Below are 16987 nucleotides of genomic sequence, written 5' to 3'. Positions count from 1 at the left end.
TTTTTATACATTTTTTAATTGGGTGGGGGAGGGGGGCTCAGTAGGGTTGAACCTGCTGCTGTGTAGATTTTTTTTTTTGAGCTTTTTGAGCTTTTTGTCTATAAATATTCTCTTATCTACTGTTCATATTGGAGGAGACATCAGAAAGAATAAGGACACATACAATATTTAAGTTTTGGACACATACTTTCTCTCTCTCCCTTCCTCAGAGTGCCCAATTCTACAAGGTGACCAATGAAAACTATCACAAGGCAGCAGAAGAGGTCAACGCCAAGTTCAAGTGAGTTCAGTATGACACACTCTTGCACTCATCATCTCAAAGTCCAAATACAGCTGTTCCACATGCTGTCATTCATTATTTTGTAAACTTTATCTACAATTTAAGTTGTTATTCACTAAAGTCTTGTTTGACTAAAAAAATTCTTTGAGAAGAACTCTTATCTTAGACTTACTCCTTTAACTCCTTTTGTATTTAAAAGGAAACATGTGAGGGTGAGTAATTGATGACCAGAAATCCCTTCAAATCTACCAAACTAAAAGATGTTTCCCTCAATATTGTGACAAACTTGTCATGAATGTGATGTCTTGGCAATTAGGCTACTATAGCTGGAAACAAGTAACTTATGAGCTCTACAATTACAGGACATTTTGGGTAAATATGTCTTAAAGTGACCTATTAGCCCCAAAAGTAATGCATGTTGGTTAAGGGCAAGTGAAGGGAGGCCGGCCTGTTTCAGGACTAGCCTGTGCTCACAAATCGCATTAGCCTGTCATTATCCCTCTTCCTCAGTGTCAACACGGGGATCATCGTCTCTTTAGAAATGTCAGAAATTGATTTGTGATGTCCAAATGAGCAGAGTCGGAATCAGGATGGGGGAGGTTGAACAGCTAATGCTAAATTGCATTAAGAAATGCATTTATACAGCATTAGCCTGACATGGTTCTTCGCACAGGCCTGAGTCGGGGTGTCATGTGACCAGCGAGGCCACAGTGGATGCTGTGATTGGCTGATTGCATTAGAGAGGTGCATTAGCAGCACTGTGATTGGATTATGAGATGGAGGGAGGAGAGTGTGTGAGAGGTTTTTTTTCTGTGTAATGAAATGTCTTCAGGGTCTTATGTTGCACAAGGAAAGACGCAAGCATTGCTGACTGCAAGAATAATGAGGTTTAACTGAATGTGCATGAGAAAGAAGAACAGAAACTGTGTTTAGATTCTACATTAGAAACACATCTATCTGTATTGCTTTTCCCAAATGGATAATTCAACAATATTTGCCCTCTGAAGGGAAAACAGGTGATAAGATACTATCAGGAATTGAGTCTTTTTTCCTGAAAGATGAAACTGCCCTAGAGATGGAAATCTATCAAAGAGGTCCAAATCTACATAAATTATGATATTACCATAAGTTTGATATGATAATCTTTTTTTTTCAATTTGTAAATGGTAGTAACTGAAAAAGATTTTGATGTGAATGTGGGTTTGTCTCCTGGATATAAGTCTGGTATAATTGCTTTCCGATGCATGTGTATTTGTATAAGAACATACCCATTTGATTTATTTTTATTTACTTTTACTTTGTCATACTGTATTTAACCTTTTCATCCTGAATGTAGGGGTGTCCCCGACTAAGGATTTTCAGACTCAAATCTGAATTTGCGAATCTTGCCGATATTCGACTGATAGTCGAATCGTACGTTTAGGGGGAGGGCAAAATACATTAACAAGAGTCGAGTCAGACATTCGACTAACATAATTACTGATGTTAACACAAAGGGAAAATGTGTAATGAACACCTTGCAGATATAAATGGGGGTAAATAATGTTTCATGTTTTGATGAACGGATAGCTAACACTTAACGTGGGCGAAACCACAACAATTAACAATTTTATTTATTTTTTACAATAGTGCTCTTATTATAACGTTAGTCTAAAACACAAGCAGTAAATGTTCTGCATTTCTGTTTTGAGCTGCGTGCGCTGAATATGACCAGTAGAGTGACGCATTTGATAGCAAGTTTTTAATCAATGGGATTCAACTCATAATTTCATACAGATTACAGAATACGCTTTGTTATTTATACAACATAACGTTAATATTAAGACTTAAAGGCTATTTGCAAAAAGGGTCCGAATGCGAACTCCTTTTGTGGACGCGTTCTTCACGAAACAATGTGCAGAAACATGGCTGTTCGACTGATAGATTGGTAGTCAAATCAGGATCCTCAAAGCAGAGATTCGTTGATTATTCGCAGTCACCCCTACCTAAATGTTGTGCAAAATAAGAGGGCAATGCCATGAACTTTTGCCATGATTTAATTTTAATCATTAAGCATTGGTGAAATGTCGATAAATGTTTCTCTCCAAAATGTTGGTTTTAGTGGTGTAGAAACTAATTTGATGTCAACATGGAATGGCATGGAATGAATTTTACTGGTAATGATGTTCATAAACATTAGCGGGCCAAACAAAACTTGGGGCCCCTAGGAACAGCAATACAGTGACAAAGTGTTAGGTTAGGGTTGGAATGAAATCTATCAACCAGTGTGCTAAAGATATGGTTTAACGTTGAGAATTTGACGTTAAGATGGGTAAAAGTAGAGTTTAAGATGTAACGTTGAGGGTTTGAGGTCAAGGTCAAGTGAGGATTAAGATGTTAAGAATAAGTTTATGAGGTTAGGATTTAGGGTAAACAATTAGGAGGGGTTTGGACTGGACTGGGAAATGTTGTTTACAGATAAAAGTTGAAAATTGGGGATCAGGGTTAGGAAAAGTGGTTGGAATTAGAGATTTGGGATAAGGTAATGCTATGATTGATTAATAGGAATGTTGTTCTTGGACCAGCAAAGGTTTGTGTAAAATCAAACTGACCAGCTAGGTGTTAAATTACGTATTTAAACATGTATACAAATTAGTATAATGTAATCACAAGGAATAAAGCAAATTAGCCTATAATAAACTTAAATCCAAATGTGTTATCTTATCAATGGTTGTTTAGTTAAAATAGCATAACAACTCTTTGTTCACTGTAATATTACTTTGGTCTAAAATAGTGGATAGCAAACATGCAAGATGCTGAAGTTCTATTTCATACACATATAAAATTATCATTTATAGGATTTACTCCCGTATCCCGGTTTTCACTTCTGAAACTTCATATTGTATACATGGCCCATGTGTATTTTAAAGATATGTACACGTTCATGCATGCACACAAATACATGCATTCAGTGCTCACAAATACACACACACACACACACACACACACCCCGCATACACACAAATTTCTGTTCCTTGCAGACTAATGTCAACCTGTGCAGCTGTGGATGCTGGATGAATTACAGATAAATGCCTGAGTGAAGAGTATGATGTTTTCTCCAGCCACCTGTCAGTGTTGACCTTTGCCCTATCCCTGTGATGCTGTGTTTAAGCATGCACTCTGTGTGTTTGTCTTGTGTCCCCAGGGGGTTGCCATACTCTGTCATACCAAAACAAGTTCACAGTGTCGACCTCTTCCTATGTTCTGCTATCTTCTACACTCTGAATGGGTGTAGATGTGTCTGCTCACCCAGTTTAGTCACCCATTAACATGTTCTGTTTGTGTCAAAGGGCACTTGTCGGAATTATTGTCCCAATGCGCTACAGCAAAGTTTAACATGATCATCAGTCTGCTTTTAATAAATAGTTAAACCAAGTATAGACTAAGGCCTGAAACATCATCTACACAAGTACAGTATGTGAATGCAAAGACTTGGTTTTATGCATCATTATAAATATATTATAATATAATATGCATTAGGCCTATATACTGTATCATTACTGCTGTCATGGGGCACTATAGTGGGCATTAGCATAAAACTGTATTGTTATAGTCAGATACTAAAATCCAGGAGCATTTTGTGATAATAAATAATGAGTAAATAAATAAAATGCTAAATTCTAAGATCAATTGTTGTAAATACAACTGAATTTAGTGTTATAATAAATAATAATTATATATATATATATATATATATATATATATATATATATATATATATATATATATTAGGGGTGGCATGGTTCAACTTTTTCACGGTTCGTTTGTTTCACAGTTTTAGAGTCATGGTTTTGGTACAGTTCAGTATGTGCTATGTTTATGGAAAAACTTTAAAAAAATAAATAAAATAAAATAATTTAAAAGATTATTCTATCCAACTACAAGCAACAGCACAAATAAATAAAATAGAGTAAAGATGCAAAAAATAAACAGTGATTTTCAGTTGTTGTTGTTTTTTTTTAGTTAGGTTTAGCATTAGGTACAGTAGTTTAAAAATAGACATATCAGGCTTTCTATAGATATCTCTCTCATGTCTCTTCGTTGAGTATTCACTGAGTTACAGTTCATTTTAATGACGCGTGTCTAAATGAAGATCAGCGCAGACAAAGGCTGCAGACAGCACACCTTGTTTGTTATCTTTATTTTATAAGTGCACAAAGTTTTGTTGTTATGTCTGTATGCAAAAAAAGTAGACCCATTACAGATTCGATTGATGTATTGCTCTTATCTGTACGATCAAAACTGAAAGTGTAAATTAAGTTCTTTTCTGGGTTATCATGAAAAAAGCCTCATAACTCGTATACGCGTTAATCGACTCCAGAGGGTTAAGAGAATGGACTAATCCAGTAGAGCTACCATCCAAATAACAGCATTCCTACAGTAAAGCATGGAGGTTGGGTATTTTTCTTCAACAGGGACTGGAGCACTTGTCAGGATAGAAGGAATAATGGATGGGGCACAATCCCGTCAAATTCTTGAGGAAAATCTGCAGCCCTCTGCAAGAAAGTTGTCAGTGGGACGAAATTTTACTTTTCAACATGACAATGACTCAAAGCACAAAACAAAACTGACCACACAGTGGTTGAAGGAGAAAAAGATGAATGTCCTTGCATGGCCTAGTCAGAGCCCAGACATATACCCCATTGAAGAACTCTGGAATGACTTGTAGAATGCCATACACAAACGCTCACCATCAAATTGAACTGAACTTGAGCAGTTCTGCAAAGAAGAGTGGGCAAATATTGCAAAGTCTAGATGTGCAAAGTTATTAGAGACAAATCCCCACAGACTTAAGGCTGTGATTAAAGCAAAAGGTGTTCTTATTTTATTACATGTTGGTGTTGCACTTGGATATAAGTTAATGCAGCTGGAGAAAACAAAACTGTCTGTCTTCATTTCAGGCTGCAAAGCAACAAAATGTGATTATTTTAAAGGGAGAGGGGGGATTCTTTTATATACCCACTGTAATTGGAATTCTTTTTTTTTTATTTTCTAAAAAAAAAAAACATCATATAGTTAGATATTAAAAAATTCATTAAAAAAACTATTTTCGTTATACAGGTGCATCTCAATAAATAAGAATGTCATGGAAAGGTTCATTTATTTCAGTAATTTGACTCTAATTGTGAAACTCGTGTATTAAATAAATTAATTGAACACAGACTGAAGTAGTTTAAGTCTTTGGTTCTTTTAATTGTGATGATTTTGGCTCACATTCAACAAAAACCCACCAATTCACTATATCAACAAATTAGAATACTTCATAAGACAAATACCTTAGCCCAGGTAAGATGCCTCTGACGTTGTCTGTGGTTCAGTAAATTCCTCGACACGTCTGTGTGTGGTGGGTCTTTATGCCTTGACCCCAGCCTCAGTCATTCCTTGTGAAGTTCACTCAAATTCTTGAATCGATTTTGCTTGACAATCCTCATAAGCCTGCGGTTCTCTCAGTTTTTTTCTTCCACACTTTTTTCATCCACTCAATCTTCTGTTAACATGCTTGGATACAGCACTCTGTGAACAGCCAGCTTCTTTGGCAATGAGAAGGGTGTCAATGATTGTCTTCTGGACAGCTGATCAGCAGTCTTCCCCATGATTGTATATTCCAGTGAACCAAACCGAGAGACCATTTTGAAGGCTCAGGAAAGCTTTGCAGGTGTTTTGAATTGATTAGCTGATTGGCATGTGACCATATTCTAATTTGTTGAGATTGAATTGGTGGGTTTTTGTTAAATGTGAGCCAAAATTATCACAATTAAAAGAACCAAAGACTTAAACTACTTCAGTCTGTGCGCATTTAATTTATTTAATACACGAGTTTCACAATTTTAGTTGAATTACTGAAATGAACTTTTTCACGAAATTCTAATTTATTGAGATGGACCTATTCACAATATAGTAGTATTTAAACAGTAGTTTATACATTTATACAAAATACAGTAGTATTTATAAATAAATAATATAATTTATAATTAACTTAATGTTATATATGAATATATTATTAAAATATATAACCATTTTATATTTTTCAAAAATGTCGTTTGTCTAAATAAATAAAAAATACTAAATACAAAAATTAGTTGTGAATACTGAATTTATTTTCATTTAAAATAAATTATCATGGTTAATTTCCATTATTATTCTATTCTTTTATTATTATTATTATTATTATTATTATTATTATTATTATTATTATAGTCTTATGTATACATTTTCAAAAAAATACATTTGACAGTGTTGTTATATTATATTTGATATCTGATATCAAATTATAAAAAGTTCAAATGTCAGCTGAAAACCGTCACAGTACCTATATATTGTGAATCTTTAGCACCTGCATGTGCATTAATTCATAGAGGTTATTTCTGACTTTACATGAGACTGTGTATTGGCATTTTCTTGCGTCTCCTTGGAATAACCCATCATACACCTCAAGTTCTCAGACTGTAATAGGCTGCTCTTTAGAAGAAATAACTCCTCTTAAAAGGCCATGAAGTTTGACTGCCTGTTGAAGCACAGCTTGACCTGTCTCAGAGCACACAATTATAGCTATGACAACGAAATATAAGTGAATGGCAGTAGACCAGCCATAATATTTAAGCTAAATGTTATGTTTTAAAAGAGGTCATTCTATGGCTTAACGGCAAAGAATATCAACCTAGAGTTAATGGCCTATTCGCTCAACAAGAAAAGCTCCACACACACACACAGTTATGTCTGGTGCTGCTACAGGTTATCAAACTCTCGTCATCTTGAAAGTGTCTCTCCAGACTGCAGGCTGGCATCTTTTAGCTCTGTTACATCTTTACCGCATCTGGGATTACCTATATATCATTCTCTTATCTTCCCTCTCACATCTCTCATCTTTTTGTTTTGTCTTTCTCACCCTGTCATCAGCCCTCTGTTCATCTTCTCCATCCAAAAGCCTCTCTCTTTTTTCCAATTACATCTTTTCCTTCCATCCCGATAGGTAATGGGATGATGCGAGTTTGTTTCGGAGCCCCTGGTCTCTTGGCTGCGCTGATGGATCGCATTTTAAAAACGCCGAAAATGAGCGCTTATCATTTTTCTTCATAACTGCTTCATTTGTTTGGATTTCTGTCTGCCTGTCACACAAGCCGTCAGCTCCTAAATGAACATACATGTGGTTTTTCAGAAGTGGACGCTTAACCTCTTCACCCCGCTAGACTGCGAGTGCTCATAATGATGATAGATAGTCACATGTCTGTTAAGAGAGAGATCGGAGTTCATCCGGGGCCGGCTGTAAAACACTGGACTTAAATACGCCGCGCCGGCGGGACGATACTTCATTAGTCTTGATTTACAAGAATTAAGACTGTTTGAGAAATGTGTGTTGGTATTTTAATAAGCTGAATGCTTCAGAAAAGGCTTATCTTTGTGCCTTCCAGTCTGCCGTTTCTGTCTGCTGTCTCTGTCTGCTGTACTGTGGCCGAACAGTTTTTGTCTAGTAAATCCCCTACAGACCGCCACACCTATAGGAAGTCCTTCATGTGCTGCCAGTGTAGTTTAAAAGGAAGGTTGCAGAACCTTGGGATAATTTAGAACACTCTCTTTCCGTACGTTTCCTGCCTTTCATTCCTAAGCTCTCTTTTTCTCACTCCTCCTGTGATAAAGCATCTCATATCTCTGTGCCTCTCTCACAGTCGTCCCAGCGTCTGCTCGCAGTGATTTATGACCCGCATCTATTTCTTTTCTTCCAAAAATCATTTCAGTTGGACGGAGGGATTTACGTGGGGACATGAATACATATATACACGTCTATGATATTATAGAACTGTTATGCTTTTTGACTCCAGATCCGTGGATAGTTAGGAGTAGAATGTAAGAAAGATGGCAAAGGTGCCATTCAGCTGTGTTGATGTGTGGGTGTTTTACTCATAATGTTATTGAGTGTTAAAAACACTTTTTTTCTGTTTTTTTTTTCAATTCCAAATTGCATGTTATCGATGTTATGCAGTATAATATGCAAGATTGGGAGTAGTGTGTCCAAAATTATATGTTGAAAGTAGTATGCCAGTGATTATAAGCTATATCAGAAGTATGCATGTTTTAGTTAATATTACACATCAATTTTTTGCTACAGAGGAGGATGAGTTTGTGAGTTTTATTTGACCTTTTGAAATAGCAATATTGCAGGCTAAAATGTCAAACCAAAGCTGCCACTCATTTTTTTTATATGTGAACCTAAAAATAGATGTAAACTAGCATAATTCATTGATAATCATTGTCAGAGGAAAGATTAATGGTTTTGAAAAGAAATCTCTTAATCTCATCAGATCTGCATTTATTTGATAAAAAATACAGTAAAAACTGTTTTCTGTTAGAATATGTTTTAAAATGTAATTTATTCCTGTGATGGTAAAGCTGAATTTTCAACAGTCATTACTCCAGTCTGCAGTGTCACATGATCTTTTAGAAATCAATCCAATAATCTGATTTGGTGCTCAATAAATTTGTATTTTTTTTTTATCAAGGTTGAAAACAGTAGTGCTGCTTAATGTTTTTGTGGAAATATATATGTATTTTTATTCTGTATTTTTTTATTCTTTGATGGATGGAACGTTCAGCCATTGTAATTTTTGGTAACAAAATAGCTCTATAATAATAATAATTTATATTTAATTCATATGTACAGTATATAATATTAAAATAATGTAATTCTGTAATTTTTAAGGTTTTTAGCCGTCGCCTATGTTTACATGCAAATACAGTGAGTGCGGATACATAATGAATGTGGTTTTATATCAGGTATTTTTTTTTTTTTTTATACTAATATTGTCCAGAGTCCTGAAACTTAAAAAAAGGAGTTGGTGGCTCTTTTGAATTTATCAAGTATAAATGGACCTTTTTTTTTTTTTTTAAGTGGGGGTCCCAGTATTACTATACTGTTTTATTACCTAGACTACTTAAAAATATGTACTTTTCTATCACCAGTAAAGTACTTCAGCTTGCTTTTTCTGTCTTGTTTTCTCCATTTTCCTTTCTTTTTCCTCTTTTTGAGGTTTTTCCTGTGACAGTCTAGAAGAGGGATGATGTGTGATAGAGAGCAGCTGTGTGAATTTGAGGTGACGGCTTGACGAAATGACAGAGAGATATAGAAAGCATAGGATAAGAAAGGAGAGAGGGTGAATCCCCAGTCCTTCTGTGGCCCAAAGAGTTGGCGTCCATTCACTCTTTCATTCATCTGGCCTTCAGAGCAGCTAATATGAATGACGGCGTGGATTAAACCGTGTCTGATCTAAAAACAGTGTCTCTCTGAATAGAGCGGGATAACATCTCCCTTCTGCACCACTTCTTTCCTTTGCCTTTTGCTGTCCCAAAGGTCATCCCTGTCAAATGAAGAGTTTTGTGTGTGTGTTCTAATCCTCCAGGGACAGAGGTGATGTTTTGTTTTTGGCCATGTTGGGCCTCAGATTTCATGGGAACCATGGTCTTCGTCACTGTGTCCACTGAATCTTTGGTTGAAAATTTTAGTGACTTCGAAGGATGGAACAATTGTTGATGGCGATCTGCAAGGTCTTATTAAATCCAGCAAGAAACACAATGCTGTCTGGGTCAAAGTTGAACATTCTGGGATGTTTACGAAAACATTTAGAAAAAAGTTTTCAAGTTGAATTCACCATGATAACCATCATTTTTCCAAAATAGCATTACACTTGCTTATAGATATTTTTAAACATTGAATTATAGATTGTCAAGATATTATTAAATGCTTTACAGGGAACCCATAATAAACGTGCATGCATACATAAATGACAGTATGCATAACTGTTTTGGTGCCCATTTCTTTACTTGAAGTTATATTTGTGAAAGGGACAATTAAAACAATTAAAAAGAATCTTAATTGTTCTAAACATTTGACGGACAGAATATATTTTCCATGTAACTGTTACAAAACAAAGTTGGACGTCCCCCCCCCCCCCCTCCCCAATAATCCATAGCAAGCCTTCATTTGTGAAATGTGGGATGAGAAAGATAAATATTTCACATGATGTTTGGTGTTTTTCTTACAAAATGTAAGTTGATAGTGCTGTCTTACATCGACGAAATATTAATCAGGTTTATCGGTGTAGACTTTTGGGCTCAGACACATGGTACAGCTGGAGGGGTTTAGACGCAGGTGTGTGTGTGTGTGTCAGTGAGTGAGCATTTCGCCACTGGAGAATCTACACCTCAAAAGTTGCACTGATTAATACTGCTTTCAGTTGTCTGGGTGAGTGGGAGTGTGGCTGCTTTGCTTAGCTGTACTTGTGCAGACAAAACTGTGACCAGAAGTTCACTAAATCTGACAAATTCCATTTGGAGACAGAGGCGAAGGTCATCAAAGGTCAAAAATTGATTAATATATTAGGGTTTTTTATGCATTCCAAAAAGTTCATTTATGTTTGAGTTTAGACAAGTAATTATAACAAGCTTTATAAAAGCTTTTGGCATATGTTCATTTAGGTGAAATGTATGTGGCCTGATGTATGTCTTGAAGCAGCACCTCGTTAGACCTCCTGCCCTGTGATTCAACATGCAATTATCCCACAAACGAATTCTGCACCAGTCAATTCTGCTATTGATTAGTGATTGATCTGATGTTTACTTGTGAAAGCACAGCAAGAATAGCATTTAAAAACTCTTTGTCACTGCCACAGGATCAGTTTTTTAAAAATGGAAAATGTAATCATGATGGATGACCACATTCGTTTGCTAAATATATCTGTCCTTTGATGGTTTTTACTCTCTCCTTCCCTTCTTTTACGTTTTTGTTCTCTCTCTCTTAGGCGGTATGACATTAGTCCAGTGTGCACCGACCTTCAGGGGCAGATTCTGAAGTGCTACAGAGAAAATGGCGGGAAATCTCTGCTGTGCTCCAACATCGCCTCTCAATACATGCAGTGTGTCAACAAAGCTAAACAGGTAAATATTTGTCTGATATATTCACCATTGGATAGTTGTAGTTTAGTTGAACCAGATCAAAAATATCTACAACACAATGGTTTTTTTTTTAATGTGTGTGTATTTTGTAATATTTAACACGAGTTTAAGAAATTGATAAATGTTATATTTTATATTTAAATTTTATATTAATAAGTTTATATATATATATATATATATATATATATATATATATATATATATATATATATATATATGTAAAATGTTAATGTTATATATTATTAAAAAGTATATATTTTTTTATTCATTTGGTAAATATATGTGTACTTTGAGATATTTTATTCTAGGGAATATATAGAAACTTATTACCATAAAACTCATTAACATGACTTGAATTAACATGAACTAAGAATGAACAATAATTCTACAGCATTTATTAATCTCTGTTAATGTTAATTTTAACATTTACTAATGCATTTTTAGAATCAAAAGTTATTGCACTGGGAATTAACATCAGCTAACAATAAACGAAAGAATTTTCATTAACTACCATTAACAAAGATTGACATGGGAATGAATGCATTGTTCATGTTAGTTAATACATTAACTGATGGATCCTTATTGTAAAGCGTTACCTGTGTTTTATAAGTTATAAGTGTTTTATTTTTAATTAAATAAAAAAAATACATTTTGAGAGACAGATAGAGGTTGTTATTCTAGAGAACATGAGAAATGTTTCAACATAATATGAAATGTATATGTTTTAATATAAATGTAAATTAAGTTTATTTTTTGAATTGAAGAATCACTCATTCATCACACAAGTCGAAACATTTTGTCCCTTTTGCTCACCCTGCTTGTGGTATGCATCAAGACACATTCTAGTGTGTGTGCATCTTCTGTTTTGTATGTTCAGTTCCCAGCAACCCTAGCATACGAATTAGCATCTACAGCTTCTCTTTAGCCCACAGCTTTAAGATCCATTGAAACAGCGTTGCCGTCCTCTCCAAACCCTGTAATAACACACTCTCTTCCTGACCCGCACCTCCATTTGCAAACTGAAACTTTTGCCCAGTGTTCTCTCACTTTCTGCTTGGCTGCAGGCGCCACTAAGTTCACTCTAAACTGTAGGCTCAGACGAAAGACTCATTTCCATAATACCAGCTGACAGCTGCTGTTCTTGGTGCAGGCGTAAGTGTGCGTTAAATGAAGTAAGTGGGAACGGGGACATGTCATTTAAATAGCGCCCTCCCAAAATCCCGCAATGCAAGGATGGAAATGAGCAGAATTGGACCGACCCTTTCCAAAAATCTCCTCCACACACTCCAGCAATTCTGTGCAAACACAATTTATATTCAGATGGGTCTTTCCATTAGATTTTTTACAACAGCACAGTTTTGGGAGCGAGAGTGAAAATGTGTTGCCCTCTGGGGTATTAGTTTAAAGCAACTCAGTGAGTTCTGCCGCACATAAGCAATACATCATGTAAATAAAGAGATGTTTTATTCATTGTTGTGTATGCACCAAATTTACCTGTAACTTCTTTAGCATCTCTAATGTTTTTGTGTTTGCGTATATGCATGTTCTTGCATGCAGGCCTGTACTTAGTATTGTTGTCTGATAAATTTAATATGGATTCCCAGTAATGGCATGAAGTATTTTATGATTTTATTGACTCGGCTGTGAGGAACAGAGGTGACCTGTGTAATAAAGGTTTATTAGTCACACAGGAAGACAATAAATAACGGCCAGATAACAAAATAGCTAAACTGCTTCTGTGCTGTGTGTATGCATGAGAGAAAGGGATGGAGGACTGTGCAGCAATGCAAAAATATGCATATTTTGAATATATGAGGGCTATGGTTTGATGTGCATTTACCATTTACTACAGCAAATACTTTTTATAATGTATTAATGAGTCAGTTACTTGAGTACAAATTCAGTGTGTACCGTATTTTTCAGACTATAAGTCGCACCTGAGTATAAGTCGCATCAATCCAAAAATACGTCATGATGAGGAAAAAAACATATATAAGTCGCACTGGACTATAAGTCGCATTTATTTAAAACCAAGAACCAAGAGAAAACATTACCGTCTACAGCTGCGAGAGGGCGCTCTATTTTTTCAGTGTAGACTACAGGAGAACTGAGCAGCATTGAGCGCCCTCTCGCAGCTGTAGACGGTAATGTTTTCTCTTGGTTCATTTCTCTCGGTTCATGTCAAATTAATTTTGATAAATAAGTCGCAGGACCAGTCAAACTATGAAAAAAAGTGTCACTTATAGTCCGGAAAATACGTAATTTGTTACACTGAGTATTTTTGACCAATTCATTAAAATAATCTGCTCATAAGAACACTCTTGTTGTTCTTTTCTTTTATATTTTTTGTTTTGTGTTGTTTCGTTTCATTGTCCCAAGTCCTTGCTGTGCTTTTGATCTTTTTTGTTTAGTTTTCTTGTTTCTTGTTGTTTTGTTTCGCTTTTTTATTTTGTTTGCACGACCACTATGCAATAAAAAAACATTGTGTGTTTATTGTCAGAACCCAGTCTTTTATTTATTTCGTTTTTATTCAAATCAGCGTGCAAACTCGTATGCTGTGGTAAAATATATTCATAGTATCGTAGGAAATTAGATATAATTTTATCTGGTCTGTAATATTTTCACTTGTGTAGTTTTTATCAAAAATAAAGGTCTTAGAAAACAGTTTTGTCTGTTTTTTATTAGTTGAAACTTGAGTGCTACATCACATGTTTGCCGTCAGAAGTGAGATGGGTTTTAGATAATTTTAGAGCAGGGGTGTCAAGCTCAATTCCTGGATGGCCGGAGCCTTGAATAGTTTAGATATAACCCTAATTAAACACACCTGATCCAGCTAATCAAATCTTTTAGGCTTATTTGAAAGCTACATGGAATGTGTGTTGAAGCACGGTTGGAACAAAACCCTCCGGCCCCCAAGGAGTTAAGTTTGACACCCGTTTTAGAGGATATGGGCATGTCGCACAACCTTTCCATGATGGTATCAGTCTAATTTGGCTAAATCTTCTGCAAAGTAACAAATCATTTCCCCCCAAAATACTGTAGTTTGATTGGACACTCTGTCACCTCAGCTTTGACTTGACATGTTTTGTAGATTCACCTTCAGTCCATGGCATTTTTGACCTCCATCTATCGCCACTGTAGATCACGATGTCTGATATGGTGGCCAGTCCTTTGTGGGTCTGGAAGTCCCTCAGGATCTGATCTTTGTCGTTTTAAGAGAACAAGAACCAGATAGCACTGTAGATTTGTATAAACAAGTCTTTTTAAAAGAATCTAGATAGAGTTGCTTTAATCGGTGGTCGCCATTGCTAAAGAGCCAAAGAGGAATAAATTCTCCTGATATGGCCTGAGTAGTCGAGAGGGTAACATCAGTGATCGGTCATGGCTGTGGCTGTGTGGACGTAATTACTCCATGGTTTATCTTTGCTGGACTGATAATATTTTGGCTGTGACCTTCTTCTCCTTCTTCCATCACTTTGTGAAGCAGTGACTACGGTACAACCCCGAGCTGATAGTGCCCTGAGCCCAGAGATAAAGCATACGCCCTCTTCCTCTAAAAGCACTGTGAATACTACTTTATCGCCAGTGATCTCTCATTCACTCTTTTTTTATTCTTTAAGTATGGTTAAATACTCCTTACCCTCCCTGTCTCTTCTGTTGTCCGCTCTATCGGAAAGAGCAGAAGAGCTTGGTACTACAGCATCTGTTTGTGCCAGGGCCGATTTTTCACTGGTTCAAACTTGTGTCCTTCAGAGGTTTGGAAGAAATGCCACCACCTGTTCCAGTGTTTTTCTCTGTCCTAGAACCGTCTGCATATTTTTAGGAAAATAAGAGTGTGTGAGAGAGATGCAGAAATGCATTACCTTATTGCAGTGCCTTAGAGATGTAGTACCATAAGCTAGTACCATACAGTAGTTATTTGTCCAATTGAAATCAGTTTTTTTATTATGTTAAAATATTAATATGTTGAATTTTATTTTACATTTTTTATTTTAGTTTTAGATTATATATATTTAGCTTTTTTATATTAACTCTATTACTTACATTTATTAGAATTTTCAACTAGTTTTCAACTAATATTTATATTTTATATTTATAAGTTCAGCTTTATTTCAATTACTGAAAACTATTTAATAATTACAATGATTTAAAATATGTGTTAAATAGGTGATTTTTAATATCCCATTTTGCTCAAAAATGTCCGATTACATAAATTGGGTTGCAGCTGCCATTAATGTGAGTCTAAATAAGGACGAAGCTGTTGTTTTCTCTCCAAACGTCTTTATGGCTTCTTCCTTTTTTATAATGTTGATGACAGACCATGACACCCATCTATCTTCTCCTCTCCTTCTCTTCCATGCTCTCTCTCCTTCTCTCACTCTGGGGATTCTTATTTCCTGTTATCGTGCAGTAACCTGTGAGAGATGCGTATTGACGGGAAGAAAGTTTACGTTTGGTTGTGTTGGGGTTTTTTGCTTCCACTGTGGCTTGCCGTGTGGTTCACCTCTCAAGAATATGCACACATGCACTCACATTCGCTTCTTTTTCCCATTTAACTCTCTCTTTCGCCTTGCGTATTTGCATGCAAATGCCATGGAAATGTGCCACTGCATCTCTCGCTTCTTTCCTAATATGCACTGCCTTTTTGTCTTTGTCTAGGACAAGTTGAGGACTTGAGGTTAAGTCTCTGAGCAGGAAGAGAGGAAGACCTGTTTGTATCTGTGATCTCACCGTTTATCGACTGTTGCTAAAGGAAAGACGTCACCCGGAGACGCACCTGAGCAGACCTGAATCAGAATCTGCAGTGAAATGAGAGCTAGACACCTTTGAACCTTCCTTTTTTACCTATACCTACACTTTTACCTTCCTCCCTCGTCCCTGTTATTTCTCCTTTTTCCAGTAAAGGGAAATTAGTATCCATTTATGAAATGGACAGAATCAGTAAGCAGAGGTGATCGTACAGTAGGTGGAACTCAAACGTTCTGAGCACCTGAACCAGAAAATGCTATTTGTTTTGGTTCACAAAGGATAGCACACAGCAAAGAGAACCAAATTAGACACCAAATATTGGCTAATCTAGAACCAACCACAGAATCCCAGAAATCTGAGATGGTTCTAGGTTTGCTGGGACTGGTTATGTAGCGTCATTAATCCAGCCATCATACCTGTGATCCACCCTGCTAACCCACCACAATCCATCATCATCCACTGTTCATTGTGTTTTTGTGTGTGATGTTCATTGCTGTTTATTTTGTCTTGTTAACACCGAAAGGTCAGGGCTGATCCCCGATCTGCTTTAAAGAATAAACTATTCAAACCCTAAACCACTTTTGACTGTGTCTCAATACTAGGTTATGATTAAACACATGTATCAAATTAATCAAATGATGCACAGTGAATTCATTATTCAGAAATAATCACATGACTACATATACGGCCTAAATTGGAACTTATTTTAATACAATTATGAGTTAAATTGCATTATACTGTATATAATCAAAGTATCAGATGACATCAGTCTTTGGATGTTAAATTGCATCTCACTCTTTGTCAGTTCTTGTGCTGTAAGTGCTGCATTTTTTTTTATCATTTTAAAGACGCATTTAAATGTTTTTGCTTTTTATTTTACTACATTTATGATAGATTAAATTACAAATAATTATAGCAGATCAGTCTTTAGATGATACATCATATCTTGCATTTTTCAGTAATTCACGACTGTTC

The 16987-nt window shown here is 35.8% G+C and overlaps 1 protein-coding gene across 4 annotated transcripts in view; it reads left to right on the top strand.

Annotated features, from left to right (window-relative positions):
• Positions 1-16581, top strand: part of LOC113047844 (MICOS complex subunit MIC19-like) — a 58154-nt gene extending 41573 nt beyond the window's left edge. For all 4 annotated transcript variants that reach the window (XM_026209173.1, XM_026209172.1, XM_026209171.1 and 1 more), the window contains 3 exons: positions 210-280; positions 11110-11245; positions 15923-16581. In XM_026209173.1, the coding sequence (XP_026064958.1) occupies positions 210-280; positions 11110-11245; positions 15923-15940 (225 nt within the window). In that variant the 3' untranslated portion in view covers positions 15941-16581. The remainder of the gene's footprint in view (positions 1-209; positions 281-11109; positions 11246-15922) is intronic.
• Positions 16582-16987: the final 406 nt, after the last annotated feature.

The sequence above is a fragment of the Carassius auratus genome, chromosome 29 (genome assembly GCF_003368295.1).
Source record: "Carassius auratus strain Wakin chromosome 29, ASM336829v1, whole genome shotgun sequence".
NCBI classification, from domain to species: Eukaryota; Metazoa; Chordata; class Actinopteri; order Cypriniformes; family Cyprinidae; genus Carassius; species Carassius auratus.
This window is presented reverse-complemented; position numbering and strand designations above follow the sequence as displayed.